Raw genomic sequence first — 17327 nt, 5'->3', positions numbered from 1 at the left:
TTTGCGGGGCTAGAGTGTGCCAGATTAGAGAGGTTCAATCTGTACAATAAAAAGTCATTCCTCTAAACACACAGAAGAGACCTTCTTGGAAAAAGAAACTGATATTATCTGAAATGTCTCTGAGACAGATTATTAAATATTAATGTGTTTATGTTAGCTCAGTAAATCAAATAAAGGAGTTTGGTTTCCAAACCAAATCAATGTTTTGGACTATTAGTTACTGCTTGTACAATTTATGCATATATTATTTGAAACAACTACATTACCAACCACCTTTTAAATGAAATTATCTAGATGCACCCAGGTTATGTCTGGTTTAACGGTAACCTTGTGCACTGAGAAAAGGAGAAGAACTGCTATCACTTGTATACTCTCTCTCTAGCTAAAAGCTGCCTGCATGTATTAGGATCCTGGTTTCTTTCTGAACAATGAATGGAAATAGTATGCAAGTGGCTTTGGAAGAAGCTACTTTTATGGCTCTTGTGACTGGAAAAGCAGTCCCTTGGCTGTAGAAATTTTCAAGAAAGAGTGATATTGTGGAGCCAAGCTACCACGTACGGTGAAACACTGGATACCTGTAGTGACTGCATCACCAAAAGCAGCACAAAATAATTTTTATAGGCTTAACTCATTTGTTTTCCACAGTGACCTAACACATCTGCTGTTTTGCACTCAGTCTCTCTTTTCTGGAACCATTCTTTTTCTACGCTCCAATAGCACAGAAAAACTACTGATCCAAAATGCTGCATAAAACCTGGTCTTTAATTCTTAGATAAATTAAGATGCTAATGAGGCTGGATTTTGTGTGTGATGCTCTACCAAAGTTATTATAATGGCCTTTGCAAGGACAAACAGACAATCCTAAATGACAAGAATCTGCTATCATGGGAAATATCAATTTTAATGTTGACAGATACTCCCTGACAAATCATAAGTGGAGAAGAGCTTGTGGTACGGGGTTAGTCTCTCACTACTATATATCACAGAAGTCCCTTACAATAACACAAACATGGAGATTGTCAAGTGAGGGATCTCAATCAATCAACCAAGAAGACAACGAACTCCAAAGACTGTATACAAGAACCAGAGTCTACCAAAGCATTGTCCTTCTGTTGGTACAGCTAGCTGGCCAAAGAATGCTTCTGTCACTCAGGGAGGCGGTATTTCTACAGAGATGAAAAAACACCCTTCCATAACTTTAAGCACTGTCTACACTTCGGGGCTATCCTGTCTTAGCTATGGCAACATAATTATGCCACTACAGTCTCTTTGGTGTCGACACGGCCTGAGTTTGCTACTTCTGCTACCTCTGCCTTCTGCTATTATTTGCATCTTTCTATTCTCTCCAGCTCTAAAACTGTTACTAATGTCCATTTAAAACAGTGGCTTCTTTTATAGTCAGTTAATCTTCCCTGGCCATGGTCTTTCTAATTCTGGTGGCACTTCCCTCGTCTGTTGTTTAAAAAACCAAACAAACATGATCACCTATGTTTTGAAAACAGATGTCAAAATATGCCCCTTGTGAGTGTGTGTGTGTGTAAGAAACTGATCACAGTGGAAGCATAATGGGTACTTACATCATTCTCCTGCATTTCAGTTGTACTGTGTAGGTCAGGGTACTGTTTCAGGAACTGTGCTACATAAGTCATGATAGACTTTTCGTCTGGCTTGTCAACATCCACATCTGGAAGAGTGCAGAATACATAGTAAATTAATTCATAACCGAATAGCAAAAATATCACACACTCTTAAAAAACTTTAAAACAAAAATTAGTCTATGCTAATCCAAATTTGATGCAGTATAATTTATGTATAGTACCCTCAGGATCAAGAAGTCTTGGGATTCCCAGTTCTGTTTCTGCAAGCTTGAAGGCCTCATTTAGGTTTTCCCTATTGGATCTTCCTTTCACTTTCTCCATGTCTACTAGCTCTGGACGAATGGCATGAATCACTGAATGAAAAGCAACACCACTCCTCCAACTTCGTCCAAAATCTTTGACTTCAATTCCACCTCGCCTTAAAATGGAACAAAAATAAATAAAATAAATAAATAAATAAATAAAAATAAAAAGACAGTATCAGTCTAGTCATATGAAAACACAAGATACAGGGTTATGATTTCTAACACTGGCCAAGAGTGCATTTTCTCATATCCCTTACACAAAAATTTCTATTTCCAGTAAGCTGCTTGGTTACATTAAGCCCTGTGTGTGTGTTACGAGCAAATGAATTACAACTCTGCTTCTTGTACGTTAGACACTAGAAAATAAGATGTCTTATAAAACATTAAGCACTATTCCCTCCCTCCCCGCCCGCCCCAGCTAAAACCTTCCAATCTCCCTTCACGGTAAGTATACTTCCCTTGTTATCTGTATTTGGATATTTAAAGTAATAATGTCACTGCAATAACATGGAGTATTTTTTACAGTTCTGATTCTACACATGAGCAATAATGTGCTCTCCCATTATTCAGTCCCCCTACTGCCTTAGTGAAATTCACACAGTAGTGCAAGAGGGAATCTAAGGCCTGGTCTACACTAGGACATTAAGTTGTATTTAAGGGTCTAAGTTCAATTTTATAAACTCTATGCCTGCACTCCAGCGCTCAACAGATCAATTGTGAGGGTCAACTTTTGTAGTGCTGGTTTCTCCCCGCAGTAAATGGAGAGGTTGAATTTGCAAAGTTGAACTATACAAGTGGAGACTGCAGTGTTATTAAGATCAATTTAGTTAGCCTTTAAACTATCCCACAATACCCCTCAAGGGGTGCTTTCAGGTCACTGCTCCACTCCCCACTGCTCTGTAGGTGTGCAGGAAATAGGAAATACGAACCCCGGCATTCTGAATTCCTTTCTTTATGATCAGCATGGAGATCGCATCTAGCCACTTTAGAGAGCTCCAGCATCAAGCCATCAGGAGAGCCAGAGTCTCAGTTTGGCTGGGGTGCTAGCCCCACCCCACCCCGCCACACCACATGGCCATTAGGCTGTGTGGGTCATACTTGTAGAAGAGTCTGAGAAACTTCTTTTCTGCAATTCAAATTTGTAAGGAGAAGCCTCCTCCCTGCCAGGTGCCATGCAGGTGGGGGGCTAGCCTCCATCCAACCATATCACATGGCTACCCTCTTCCTTACCACATCGCGTGACAGTACTGCAGTGCTGACCATGCTTTCCAGACAGCAGCATGCCCTGGCCAGCGCGGAGTAAAGGCTCCCCCAGTGGAAAATATTTTTGTGGGCTGTTGCCGGGGGAAGGATCTTTCCGCAGCCAAGATTTTCAGGGACTGGTTGGCCCCTGTATGGCAACACACACTGGGGAGAATGCTCCCCCAGCGGGACCGCACCTATATTCTGGTGACAGCACCACGTTAAAAGGTGCCTCAGCTGGCCCCTGTCAGCTGAGCTTTAGGGGGCCAGCCCCAGCAGTATGTATATTCTTGGCTGGCCCCACTGCCTGGGGAAGCTGCTACAGTACTCTCCCTTCCCAAATCTTACAGATCAGGGAAGCCACACAGTCCCAGCAGTGGTCTGTTTGCTGCATTTTAACCAGGGGAAAACAGCTCCCTGACATAGTTCCGCACCCTGTGAAAGGTGTTCTTTCTCCAGGGGTAAACTGAAGTACCTGTTAACATGGCACAGTCAGCTGCAGTGCTCATGCCCTAATATGTGGGACTGACAACACTCTCAAAGGTTCAACCTTCCTCAATTTTGTATCATCTGCTACTTCCTTAACTTTGCCAGACATCTACTTCTGATGGGCTCCACTGAAAGCAAGTACATTTGCAGGTTTCCTGAAAGGCTCATGGATTATTGTAGTCTGAGCACCTTTACCAATATTTTTGGCTACTGTACATTTTTTAATGAGACTCACACTCTCAAGGTGTTCTTTCCCCAGGATAAAAATGAGGTACCTGTTACCATGGCACAGTCAGCTGGAGTGCAGATGCCCTAATATGTGAGATTGATTACACTGTCAAGGGTTTCCACTTTCCTCAACTTTACTATCCTCTCCTACTTCCTCAACTGTGCCAGTCTACTGTGCTCTGGGCAGACTGGCATATAAATAGCCAGCTCTGATGGTGGCAATCATCACAGCAGCCTGATTCAAGAGCAGGCTTTGGAAAAATGTCCATTTGTTTTCAATGGCCGGGGGAGTGAGGGCAATGCACTCTGGGATGATGACACTGGTGGCGCATTTTTTCCCGTAACACACTGGCACAAAAACCCAAAATGCAACAGCGTTACAGTAACTGTGGGATAGATGACCACAATGCACTGCTGCAGCAGTTAAACTTAGGCAATGTAGTAGGGACACACTAAGTCAACTTTGTGAGCAGGTGTGGACCCTCAACTTTGGCTTTATAAAATCTAGTGTTACAAAGTCAATTTTCACAAATTCAACTATTTTCCCAAGCGTAGATACACCCTACGTGATTCTAACAAGGAAATAATCAGCAATGTGTACAACACGGCTTTTTCAAAGTAATTTTGAAAACTACATTCATGTCCAGAGCTTGAATTCCTTCCCCTGCTTTTTAGTCAGTCCTTACCAACATTTCCTCTAATCTTTTCCATCTACACTATCCCAAAACTTCGAAATGATTCATTACTAATGAAGCGCTGAAATACATATTCAGCTCCTCATTAGAATGGCAGCGGATGCAGCACTTCGAAATTGCCGCGGCTCACCACCGCACAACTTGTCCAAATGGGGGTCCTTTTCGAAAGGACCCTGGCAACTTCGAAATCCCCTTATTCCATAGGAATAACTACACTGCTCTTTTAAAGTTTTTTAAGAGTATGTAATATTTTTAGTATTAGGTTATGAATTAATCCTATGGAATAAGGGGATTTCGAAGTTGCCAGGGTCCTTCTGAAAAGGACCCCCATCTGGATAAGCCGTATGGCAGTGAGACGCAGCAATTTCGAAGTGCCGGGGCCGCCGGCATTCTAATGAGGCGCTGAATATGTATTTCAGCGCTTTACTAGTAAACTTCGAAATGGCCATTTGCATGGCCATTTCGAAGTTTTGGGATAGTGTAGACGTAGCCTATGTGTGGATTTTTAACATCTATGAGCAGAATTAATTTTCACATGCACCAAGGCAGGTACAAATGTGCACCACCAGTAGAAACAAAAACCTAGCTGTGGGGGCTCTACTGAGCAGCATTCGAATCTCTCCTGAGTGGCCGTACAAGGGCACATGTGCCAGGGAACACTGGGACTCCTTACCAAAACAAATTTCCAATGAGGCCATATTGTGCCCTTCAGATGCTTGCCCCCTGCTGGGGCAGCACACAGTAACAGGGGCAGTTTAGAGAGGTGCATTCTTCATACAGGCAGGGTCTTTCTCTGACGTCCTGATCCAATGCCCACTAAAACTTTAGGAAAGGCTCCCAATGCCTTTAGTGGGCTTCGGATCAGTCCCTGAGGGCGGTTCATGATACACCAGGCTTTCTGATGGCATACCCTGCTCCTTCAGTGCAGCCATTTCTCCCTCTGTGCTTGTATAGAGGGACGGGAACTATGATGCTCCTTTCTTTCCCTTTCTTTAGGTCAATTCGGTTGCTGTATTCACCCATCACTACAATTTTTCACTTTTCACCTTTCTGGATGGTGTGGCTATCAAGCTTTCAGTAGTCTGCCTCAAACTGCCAAAAATTCTATAGGAAGAATGCTGTGCCAAAGTAGATTGCAGTACAGTGAAAATTACCTTTTACTGCACTGGTTTTATAGAAACCTGGATAAAATTCTGTGATATTATGATCATATCATTATGATCTCTCTCTGTTGCTCCATTTTATTGCCCTGTGTTGGTTGTCCCCCATATTCCAGACATCTGTATGTCTAGATAATTGTTCATTTTATTTGAACAATTAACTCCATTTTATTCTCCTATGGCTTTGAGGGAAAGGGGAAATGCCTTTTTATTTTTCTTATTATGCAAGCAGTCAGATCACTATCATTTTTTTGATCTAATCTACTTTTTGCTTTATGCCATTTGGAATCAGAAAACGTAGAAGAATTGCACCAAATGAAAGTAAATGTTATGAAATTAACCAGAGGTTGGCTCAGTTATACTGCTGAACCAATTCATAAACAAGGAAAATTAATGCAATTGGTATAATAATGCATAAATTAATGCAATTTATATAATAACATGTAAGTACCGTTGATTAAAGCAAGATCGTTGTGATTTTCAAGAACTTGCACTTTCAAGAAGAATTGTGCTCACTCACTGAGGCAGAAACCAATGGCTACTAAGAACATAGCGTACAGAGAGCGCCCTTTCAATAAGGGGGTAAACATTGTATCAAGGGTTTGGCAGCAAGAGCAAACAATGCATCATTCAGAGACAGGGGCCAGAGGGGACAAAGGGGGAAAACGCTGCAGAGTGCTCTGCCGCAACTCTGTATGCATCTGCAACGGAGCATGTGTGAGGTGACACAGTGCTGATTATCAAAAGCCCCACCCTTCGTGCCTTTGGCTCCGTGCCTTCCACCGCAGGGAGCTGGCCCTCGCCGTCCCACCTTGCTCCAGGCCCGTGGCAGCACTTGGTGCCGCTGTTCAGATAACTTCCACCTCCCTTTCTGGGTTTCGCTCTCTCAGGGATAATTGAGCGTAACATGCCACAAAATGGTACTGCTTTGTAAAATTAATCCAAATTTATTATCACTATGATTATTACCACTAGGCACCCTAGTCATGGACCAGTAGCACATAGTGGTAGGCATTGCACAAACACAGAAAAAGAACCTTAGTCCTAAGTAAAGAGCTTATAACCTAAATTACTTCCAGAGTGTGACTTACTTTGCTGCTATGTACTGTACCCACTTTAACAAAGCCTTCTTAGCATTTCCCTGGACTTTTGTTACCACCTTCCGTTTTGTTGGAGGACTTGCTGTCTCAGAGCTGAGGACACTGTCCACCGAAGATGTACTGCTAGACAACGACTGCAGCTGTGGAAGGTTGCTTGTCAGTTCTTCAATCTGTGTTTAGAGTGACATTGATTAACTGTAGTGTTGATATTTATTTTAATCATCATTAACAGGGCGTTAACAGGATTAGACTGGGCTAAGATTTAAAATGCATAAAAATAATGAGCAAGATTTAAAAATAAGTGAAAGGGGTGTCTTAAGGTAGCTTCGGAAATCCTTATTCAAGTACCTAAGTGGCCTCTTCAGAATGTTGAACATCCAGCAGCTGTTGACTCTTATTGATATCCTATAGCTGGAACAATGTGTACATATATCTCGTTACAAAGCATTACACATTCTTATGCAAATTACTAGCTCATTGTATTGAGCTACTGGCCTAAATTCTCCCCTAGCTCAAAGAAAAGACAATTCCATCTGCTTAAATAGAGCTGCATCTGCTGATACCACTGGTGAATTTGAATTAGAGTAAACACTTGGAAGTGACCTTTCCAAATATGTTACATTTAACCAACAGCAGCCCAGAAGAGGGAATTTAAGAGCACCTGCAGAAGTTAACAAGGCCTCAGTCCTCTTCTGATGCCCTCCTTAGAAAAGCAAAAGTGATTCTGATGAACTCATGTAATAGTTTCATTTCCAACACAAAGCTAGTCCAGTATGATGGCATGATTCTGAAAGTGGGGAAGTCTCTAGGTCGGAGAGGCCTTATGGCAGAATTGTATGTGGGGTACAGTAGGAAACACTGGCGAGGCAACTCATAGATCACTTATTTGCCCCATGCCTACTCATATGAAAACCATTACGCTCACATTTTTACAAGCATTACATGCACCAGTTGGTTTTAACAGGAAAGGTTAATATTAGAAGGTCAATGTCAAAGGGTTGGCACATTTTTGCCTGCTTGAAGAAAGGATACTCAGAGAATTGAGGCTGCCTAGAGCAGGGGTGCACAAAGTGAGGGGCGAGCCTTCTTGAGGGGCATGACATTTCATAAGGAGGGTACAGCACAATTGGCTGCTGGGTCTCAGGCTTATCCATCTCATTAAAAATGTTGGCACCCGTTATTGTTGTTATGTATGGGTATTCACATTTATACACTAATTAATTAAGTGTATACATGCTACAGACTTCTTTCATCACAGATGCCAAATGGGATTTTTTCATATGAACATAACCAAAAATTCACTTGGTTTGGATTACATTAGACATTAGGTGGCAGGGGGGCTGTTGCTAATTGCAGGGATGAAAAGTGCGGCCTGATGTAAAACGTTTGCTCACCCGTGGTCTAGATAACGTCACAGAACTGGTAAATATCTTAAAGAATCAGGCTCCCAAAGAGTGTTCCAGGGATTGGCAGCATGTCTGTACTTTGTAACAGCACTTCTCTGAAGCTTTTTGCCTCCTTTCTTGCCTAGAAAGGACTCTCTGGAGTTGTCTTTTGAAAGCCTGAGATATGTGGACTTCCAAAGGCTACAGGAGCTAGCAACAGCCAATCAGAGTCCTGCAGCCTCGATAAAAGGAGCCGCCTGGCCTCACCAGCTCAGTTCCTGTCTGGGACCGGAGGTGTGAGGAAGGTGGCTTCTCTTGGGCCACACCAATTAATACCAGGTGAGGAGCTGATCCATTACTTTAATAAATAATAACCAAATGTAGAAAATACAATACCTGGAAGTATAAAATTACAGTCCACAACAAGCCAAGCACAATAGAAGGTCTACCATCAGCAATATCAGTTGAATTGATGTTCACTAGCTTAATCTGTTTTGAAAAGAAAATACATGTTGTGACATACAGGAGATAGTGACATTATTACATGGTTCCTTAATATGTTTGGTATATAATAAATTTATGCAAAAATATTTTCTTGACTCAAAATGAAATGTAGTGATCAGAACTTCAGTTAATGTATTGAAAGCCACAGTTATGCCTTTAAATGGAGCAAGATAATGAATGAAACATAACAAAAGGAGTATATTAACAGTTTGTGATTACGTAAGATTTATCACAGAACTGTACGAATTACATGTAAACACTAATCTAAACTACACTCCTGGTCATTATATATACGTTTTCAAATGGAATAAAATATACTAATTAATTTATACTTTTTCAGACTTATGCAAGTTAGTTATATGGTTAAAAATTACAATAAATCTTTGTACCAACCGGTGATCCTCTGTACAAGGACTAGCATGAAAGGCAAAGAGGAAACAACAATATAAAAAATCAACATAATGCAATTTCCCTGTTAATTAAATTTTAGTATGTAGAGAAAGCAACACAATGCACAAAATTCATAGCATTCTCTTGTTGTACTCCCTGGTTGTTATTTCAAATTACTTATTTAGCTGTGAATAACCTGTTCTTGCTATAGTTTGTAGGAAGTCTGAATACGTAAAAAAGAGAAAAGGGGAACAGCAAATAAATGGGGAGCAAAAAAAGAATAAACAGAGGTGGAAAAGATGAAAAAGTAGAGATTCTTTCATGCAAGCATTGTAAAGGACTTTACCAACACATTAAGATTCACAACATCCACACTAAAGTGGGCATTATTAATCCCTTTTAAACATGGATAAGTAGATGCAAGGAGAAGAATGATTTTCCAAAGAAAACAGTAAACCAATCACAAAGACAGGGTCAAAATTCAAGATCAGAACTAAGCTCAGGGTCTTGCATCAACCACTAGACACATGGGCTACGTCTACACGTGAAGCCAACATCGAAATAGGCTATTTCGATGAATAACGTCTACACGTCCTCCAGGGCTGGCAACGTTGACGTTCAACATCGAAGTTGCACAGCACCACATCGAAATAGGCGCTGCGAGGGAACGTCTACACGCCAAAGTAGCACACATTGAAATAAGGGTGCCAGGCACAGCTGCAGACAGGGTCACAGGGCGGACTCAACAGCAAGCCGCTCCCTTAAAGGGCCCCTCCCAGACACAGTTGCACTAAACAACACGAGATCCACAGAGCCGACAACTGGTTGCAGACACTGTGCCTGCAGCATGGATCCCCAGCTGCCGCAACAGCAGCCAGAAGCCCTGGGCTAAGGGCTGCTGCCCACGGTGACCATAGAGCCCCGCAGGGGCTGGAGAGAGAGCATCTCTCAACCCCTCAGCTGATGGCCGCCATGGCGGACCCCGCTATTTCGAAATTGCGGGACGCGCAACGACTACACGGTCCCTACTTCGACGTTAAACGTCGAAGTAGGGCGCTATTCCTATCCCCTCATGGGGTTAGCGACTTCGACGTCTCGCCGCCTAACGTCGAAGTTAACTTCGAAATAGCGCCCGGCGCGTGTAGCCGTGATGGGCGCTATTTCAAAGTTAGTGCCGCTACTTCGAAGTAGCGTGCACGTGTAGACACGGCTATGCTCACCCAAAATAAGACCAAAAGACAAACCTCAGAAAAGACAAGGCTAAGTACACAACAGGCTATAGAATCAAATAAAATGTAACGGTAAAACAGAAATCTATGAAACAGAGTATGAGAGAGTACCTACAAAAATTACATTAAAAAAGAAGGAGAAATACATGGTGGGCCTGATTCTCCCCTCAGAGGTTACGATGTAAATCATGAACATCTTCACTGGAATCATTGATGTATAATTAGTAAATTTAAACTTTTTTCCTCTCTCTCACATTGGATTTTTTAACATAATAGATTTATCCTAAAATGTTTCAAAAGTAAACATTAAAAATTTGGAAGACCCGTGCAGCTTTAGACAAATCACCACCTCCTAATACATCATCCTGATGAGAAATTTAGGAGAACTTCCTTTTATACAGTGCCTGAGGGCTGACATTCTGAGAGCTCTTTGCCCCATACTCCTAGGCTATGCCTACACAACATTCCTCTCACAAGAGAGGAATGAAAATGAGGGAACCCGACATTGCAAGTGGAGCTCTCATTTACAAGTCTGGCACTTCATTTGCATAATCTGATGCGATCATGCTGTCAGGACAGATTTTGGAGGAAAAAACCAGCCATGCAGATGGGGTTCTGTTGGCGAAACGCCCCCCCTTTTTTTTTTTTTCAGGGATAAGGGTCTGTTGACAAAGGGCATAGTCCTACATGCCGGGAGGGTATTTTCAGGAGATCTGTTATGGGGAGCTCTGGCTGAATTTCAGCCCTGCCATGCACCTCTAAAGAATATTAATAAATGAATAAAGAAATGTAATGTCAGTGTTCTGTATTCCCCCTGGCATTCATACCACCAGTCACCATCAACAATTTTAACACACTTTGGTGCACCCAATCACTATTGAATATTTGGCAACCTCCTGGTCCCAGAGATGACTGATACAAAAAAGTTTACTGTATATGAAAATGGCAAGCAATGCTGTAGCTCAAAGGGCATTTTGGGTGAATCCCTACTCTCAGCCTTATCATATGAATATAAAATTATTCAGTTCTCTATGAGAGCAGAAAAATAGGTATGTCATTCTTTCTGCACCCGGGTTCTCTATTTTTCTGGTCCTAAACATCTTTTGGTGGTACCAGTCTGAGCAGGTAAGGCAGCCCTCTGAGCTCAAGGTACTCAGGGTTAACAAGCAGCTGCAGAACAGTTTGTAATATCAAACTTAACTAGGTGGGCTGAAGAAAGATTTTTTTTTTTTAAATAATTTTGTCCTTTCTTGAACTCACCAGTCCTACCAAAAACCAATCCAAAAATCCCAGCTTGAAGTAGATCTATTTCCACAGGGAGCTGCTATGATCATATCTTGCGCATCAGGAAAGTAACTAGGTCATGGATATCATAGTGTGAGATGGAAGCAAAGTGTGCCAAAAATCACTGACGGCACCTGGTGGCTGCTAGTTCATAAATGTAATTGCTCTAATGACTATGCAATCAGATGCAATCTGGTGTGGCAGAAATGTGTTTAAAAATGTCACAGAGAAAGAAGGAACTAAAGACATCTAAGCTAATAAAACACAAACATAAGTCAGTAGAGAAGAAACAGCAGGAATTTGAGACCCAGGAATGTATGCGGAAATAGAATTATTTAATGGGCATGCCTACCAAGAATGTTTAGAATATTATTTACTGTGTTTTGTTGTTTCATTTCTGAAAATGGAAACAGTGTTGGTTTCTCCAGAATCAGTTTGGACTTTGGCCTGAGCACAGACAGGCAAATAATGACAAGAGTGTTTTAAAGTTCTCACAGCTATTCGTTATGGGAATTTGCTTTTGCCAATGTAATTTAACTAAGTTTGGAGATGTGTTCATATAATTACAAATGAGTTGCTCACTCCAAGGCCGTGGCTATACTGGCCACCCCCTTTCGAAAGGGGGATGCTAATGAGCCACTTCAGCAGATGCTAATGAGGAGCTGCTATGAATATGCAGCACCTCATTAGCATAATGGTGGTCGCACGCATTTCAAAAGTGCCGCTTTCGAAACACATACCACCGGTGTAGACAGGGGCTTTTCAAAAGGTCCCCCCAGATTTTGAAAGCCCCTTCTTCCCAAAACCAAATGGGAAGAAGGGACTTTCAAAATCCAGGGGTCCTTTCGAAAGGCCCCCTTCTACACCGGCAGTGTGTGTTTTGAAAGCGGCACTTGCGAAACACGTGCGACCCACATTATGCTAAAGAGGCGCTGCATATTCATAGCAGCACCTCCTTAGCATCTGCCAAAGTGGCTTATTAGCATCCCTCTTTCAAAAGAGGGGAGCTAGTGTAGCCATGGCCCAAATGTATCAACAGGTAGAGGAGGTTTTTATCTCAATTCATAACAGGATTTAAGAAAAGAAACTGAAAAGTATACAATAACTGATGAGTTCCTTAACAGAAGCTGAATTTCCAAAAAGGAAAAGTTGGACTATAACTGCCTTAGCTTGGAACTTTGTTTTGGTATTTCATTGGGTCACACCTTCGCAGCACACCTATTCTGCATGTGAACACTTAGGATACTGCAAGATTACAGCAATTAGACGAAGATAGAACACAGACTTCAAGAAAGAACAATTGGGGGAAACAAAATGGTGCTGACAGAATATTAAACTTACCCGCCTTCCTTCTAGAAATTTAAGGGCAGTGCCAATATTAGCCACCCAATGGATTCTCTTCAGATGACGTCCCTGCTCACAAGGCTTAAAGAAAGTTGAGTGCAAATTACAATCAGATTTATACCAACATTCTTACAAAGAAAAGGCTCAATAATTGTAAAAACACATCAACATGTGTGGTGACTTGAATGATATGTGAAAATATTGGGTGAGTACACTCAACGTAAGATTTTTGTATATGCAAATAGATACATAGCAAATATGTTAGATGCAAATATTGAATGCAAATTTTACAGCTTTGCTTAAATTTTAGATCTGTTTATTGTAATCCAAAGGTATCTTCAAGTTATTGTTTCAAAAGTACAATTTCCAATAGATATTTTAGCTTTTTACAAGGTAACTATCAAATATTGTTCACGGCCTTTCTGATCCCAGCAAACTATCACAAGTCCTTGCCGAACAGGGGATTTTTTTTCCCAAATTTACTTCCCAAGGCTAAAGCAGTCATACAATTCTTTGCACATAATCAAAACCTACATGTCCCCTATATTCTAAACTTTTAAAATTTGAAAGTGATATTTCAGATTTATATCCAATCATATTAGCTATGTCGACACTACAGAGTTCTGTCGACAGATATTTCCAAATAGAACCTCTGTCTACAGAACACATCCACCCCCAATAGATGCTCCTCCTGTGAATGCCCTCTGTTGACAGAGTTCAGCCAGACTGCCCAGCCCTCTGTCATCAAAACAGCCAACCAGAAGCTCTGCAAACAGGGAAGCCCAGGGAACTGGAAGCCCTCTCTGTCCACGAGGGCCCCCCAGCAGCAGCTACGCTATTTTTTTTGTTGACAGAGGCGCTATGCCTCATATGGTCAAGAAAGAACTCTGCTAGGAGAACTGCTGTGTTCTGTCAACAGATTATCAACAGAACGCATTTGTAGTGTGGATGCTCCCTAGTTTTGTCAACAGAAGACCTCTTCTGTCGACAGAACTCTGTAGTGTAGACCCAGCTATTGTGATCCATTATAACATCAAGAGAGGTAGACAATGTTTATCGTTCTCAAGGAAAGTCTTCAGTAAATTGGAAATAAAAGTATAATCTAGACAAGTTTTAAAAAGTATGAAAATTTCATATCTGAAAAATGGATTTCTGAGACCTAGACACACAGGCTCATAGGCTTCTCCCTATCTTGAGAAATTCATTCAGACAGAATACACATAATAGCCAATTAACTATTTTCATTTTTATTCCTATTCAGAAAGTCAAAAACAACTTTAACAAAGGTTTGTTATGGTTGTTGAAATTCCCCCCGCAGTTTCTGTTGGTTCTAACATTCCTCAGTTCCTATCTTAAACTGTAGTGTATTGTTACTACTCGCTGGCTACATCTACACGTGCATGCTACATCGAAATAGCTTATTTCGATGTAGCGACATCGAAATAGTCTATTTTGATGAATAACATCTACACGTCCTCCAGGGCTGGCAACGTCGACATTCAACTTCGACATTGGGCAGCACCACATCGAAATAGGTGCTGCGAGGGAACGTCTACACGCCAAAGTAGCACACATCGAAATAAGGGTGCCAGGAACAGCTGCAGACAGGGTCACAGGGCGGACTCAACAGCAAGCCGCTCCCTTAAAGGGCCCCTCCCAGACACAGTTGCACTAAACAACACAAGATCCACAGAGACGACAACTGGTTGCAGACCCTGTGCATGCAGCATGGATCCTCAGCTGCCGCAGCAGCAGCCAGAAGCCCTCGGCTAAGGGCTGCTGCCCACGGTGACCATAGAGCCCCGCAGGGGCTGGAGAGAAAGCGTCTCTCAACCCCTCAGCTGATGGCCGCCATGGCGGACCCTGCTATTTCAATGTTGCGGGACACGGATCGGCTACACGTGCCCTACTTCAACGTTCGACTTTGAAGTAGGGCACTATTCCCATCCCCTCATGGGGTTAGCGACTTCGACGTCTCGCTGCCTAACGTCGATTTCAACTTCGAAATAGCGCCCAACACGTGTAGCCATGACGGGCGCTATTTCGAAGTTGGCGCCGCTACTTCAAAGTAGCGTGCACGTGTAGACGCGGCCATTGTAAAACATTAACTATATTCCATTTCTGCAATGACTTCATTTCCAACAAAAGCAATCCTCACTAACAGTTATATACAAATTATAAAACACTCTTCTTCATTATTACTCTCTCGCTTGTCCTTTCTATAAACCCGATCCAGTCATTTTTCTGAGCCTCCATTACTTCTTTGCTTTCAACAGTGTATTTACTTTGGCTTTGGTATAAGGAAGTTCAATGTCACTACTGACTGCAGTAGTTCCTTTCTTAGGTTACTAATAAAGTTTTACCACAAGAGGGAGATGTCCCTCTCAGAAAAGCACAGAACAGAGTCAGAAAAACTCCAGCTGCAGTCTCACACAACAGAAATCCCAGTGACCCTGAAGACCATATAACTCAAACTGAGCAACCTTCGTTCAAATGAAGTATCCTGAAGCATGCTTAACGTCACACTGGCAAGTAGCTCAGTCCCACAAGCAGAATGACTTCAAAGCTGTTATAATCAAGTGCTGGTTGCCATCTAGAATCAAACTGCTGTCCTATAAGGTGTGGAGGCAGATGACAGCTAGCTTGGAAAAAAGAATAATGGCTGAAGTATGGCATTTAGCTACTGCCTTTAGTAAGGGGCAGGTGGAACTCCTAAGCCAGAGGGTGAGTTCAGGTCTATTTCTATTCTCAAACTGTTGTATTGGTGACCCAGTTCTCACCCAGCAAGCATCTGAGTGTGACCCCCCTCCCCAAAAGAAAAAACGTACTTTAGTATATGTATCGTTATTATAAATGTTAGAGGCCACACAGAGATTTGACAACAGAAACCGACAGATCCCCATGTAACGAACCCAGTACTCCCCGAGGACTGGTGATCCCCAGTTTGAAAATCCCTGGCTTATTCTTAGGAGTGTGCAATCTTATTATTGGGCTGGTTTGGAAGAGGCTGGAACTTCTGAAGAATAATCCTGCTCACCTCTGCAAACCAGCATCAGCCAAGTTAGCCCCAGAATTAGAGACTGATTCTCAATTATGCCAAAGCTTCTTATACACAACTCTGGAACTGCAGAGGAGACTTCAAATGGGTGTAAATTTTGGTCCTACTCACTGAAAGAGCAGGGCAAAGAGGCCTCAATGAAAATGAGAATCAGGCCCTAAATGATTTTAACTGTCCAACATGCTCATAAATAAACGGATAAACCAAACTAGTAAAATAATCATTATTTCTCTGAAATGTGCAGAAAAAGCATTGGGCATTCTTATTTTCCCTTTACTTGCACTAAATGTTTCTGACTAAAGTCAACTTCAGATCTTCATGATGATGGTTTGCAAACACAACAAAAATGCAATTTAAATGTTAAGTTCCAGGGAAACATACATATGCACATACTGATAAGATGCGTATACTGCAAATAATCAACATCTGCTTAATAGAAAAAGACAAAATGAATTGCTACCGTAGGCTACATCTACACTACAGTGACCTTTGGAAAGAAGATTTTGCGGAAGATCTGTTCTGAAAAAACACTTTTGAAAAAGCGTGTCCACATACCAAACAGATTGAAAAAGAGATTCACTCTTTCGATAGAGTGTGTCCACATAGCTTCTGTTCTTTCAAAAGAACAGGCCAGGGATCGAAAACTTTGGTGCCACGAGGACTGCTCTTCTGAAAAAGGGCCTGCGGCGCATCCACACATGCTTTCTTTCAAGAGAATCTTTCAAAAGAACTTGCTAATATAGATGCAGCCATAGTGTATACATATTTTCAGCATGACACCAAGATGGAGTAAAATAAAGAACGTTTTTCTCCAATAAAGTATTCTGTGTACCTTCACCCAGCAGACCACACAACTGATAAACCTGTTTTATGCTGTAATATACAGCCACTTCCTGTCTTTCATGCATTACAATGTAAAATAAACCAGAAAATGATTTAATTAATATAATCAACTTACAAATTCAGAAAACTATCCTACCTCAACTCAAAGGAAAATACATCCTTACCAGTTTCTGACCAGAAAGAACCTCCAAAAGGGCAAGTAGCATAACACCATCTTTAATATCTTCAAAGAGATCATTAACCACCAGTGGGGGATTGCGCTGAAAGGAGGAAAAAAATCCAATATTGTAACAAGCAACATTTCTACTTTGTTAAAATAGAAGTGAACAGAAAATGTATTTGGTCTTCATCAGTAATAGTCCATTGGCCAGTTATCATTTGGCATTGCTGGCTCAGGAATGTAATACTAGCAGCACTAATATCCTAACAGAAGGACCTGAAATAAATCTTCTGCCATGCATGGTGAAGGTGCA

General features: G+C 41.7%; 1 protein-coding gene across 1 annotated transcript in view; it reads right to left on the bottom strand.

Moving 5' to 3' along the window:
• SYNE1 (spectrin repeat containing nuclear envelope protein 1) overlaps window positions 1–17327 on the bottom strand; it is a 415690-nt gene that overhangs the window by 385542 nt on the left and 12821 nt on the right. Inside the window, exons 2-7 of the mRNA XM_074990362.1 lie at window positions 17019–17114; window positions 12951–13034; window positions 8599–8691; window positions 6809–6987; window positions 1820–2016; window positions 1578–1684 (exon numbers count right to left, since the gene is read on the bottom strand). Coding sequence (XP_074846463.1) covers window positions 1578–1684; window positions 1820–2016; window positions 6809–6987; window positions 8599–8691; window positions 12951–13034; window positions 17019–17060 — 702 coding nt within the window. The 5' untranslated portion in view covers window positions 17061–17114. The remainder of the gene's footprint in view (window positions 1–1577; window positions 1685–1819; window positions 2017–6808; window positions 6988–8598; window positions 8692–12950; window positions 13035–17018; window positions 17115–17327) is intronic.

Source organism: Carettochelys insculpta, chromosome 3 (assembly GCF_033958435.1).
Source record: "Carettochelys insculpta isolate YL-2023 chromosome 3, ASM3395843v1, whole genome shotgun sequence".
In the NCBI taxonomy this organism is placed as follows: domain Eukaryota; kingdom Metazoa; phylum Chordata; order Testudines; family Carettochelyidae; genus Carettochelys; species Carettochelys insculpta.
Note: the sequence above shows the minus strand (reverse complement) of the source record. Positions and strands in the feature narration are given on the sequence as shown.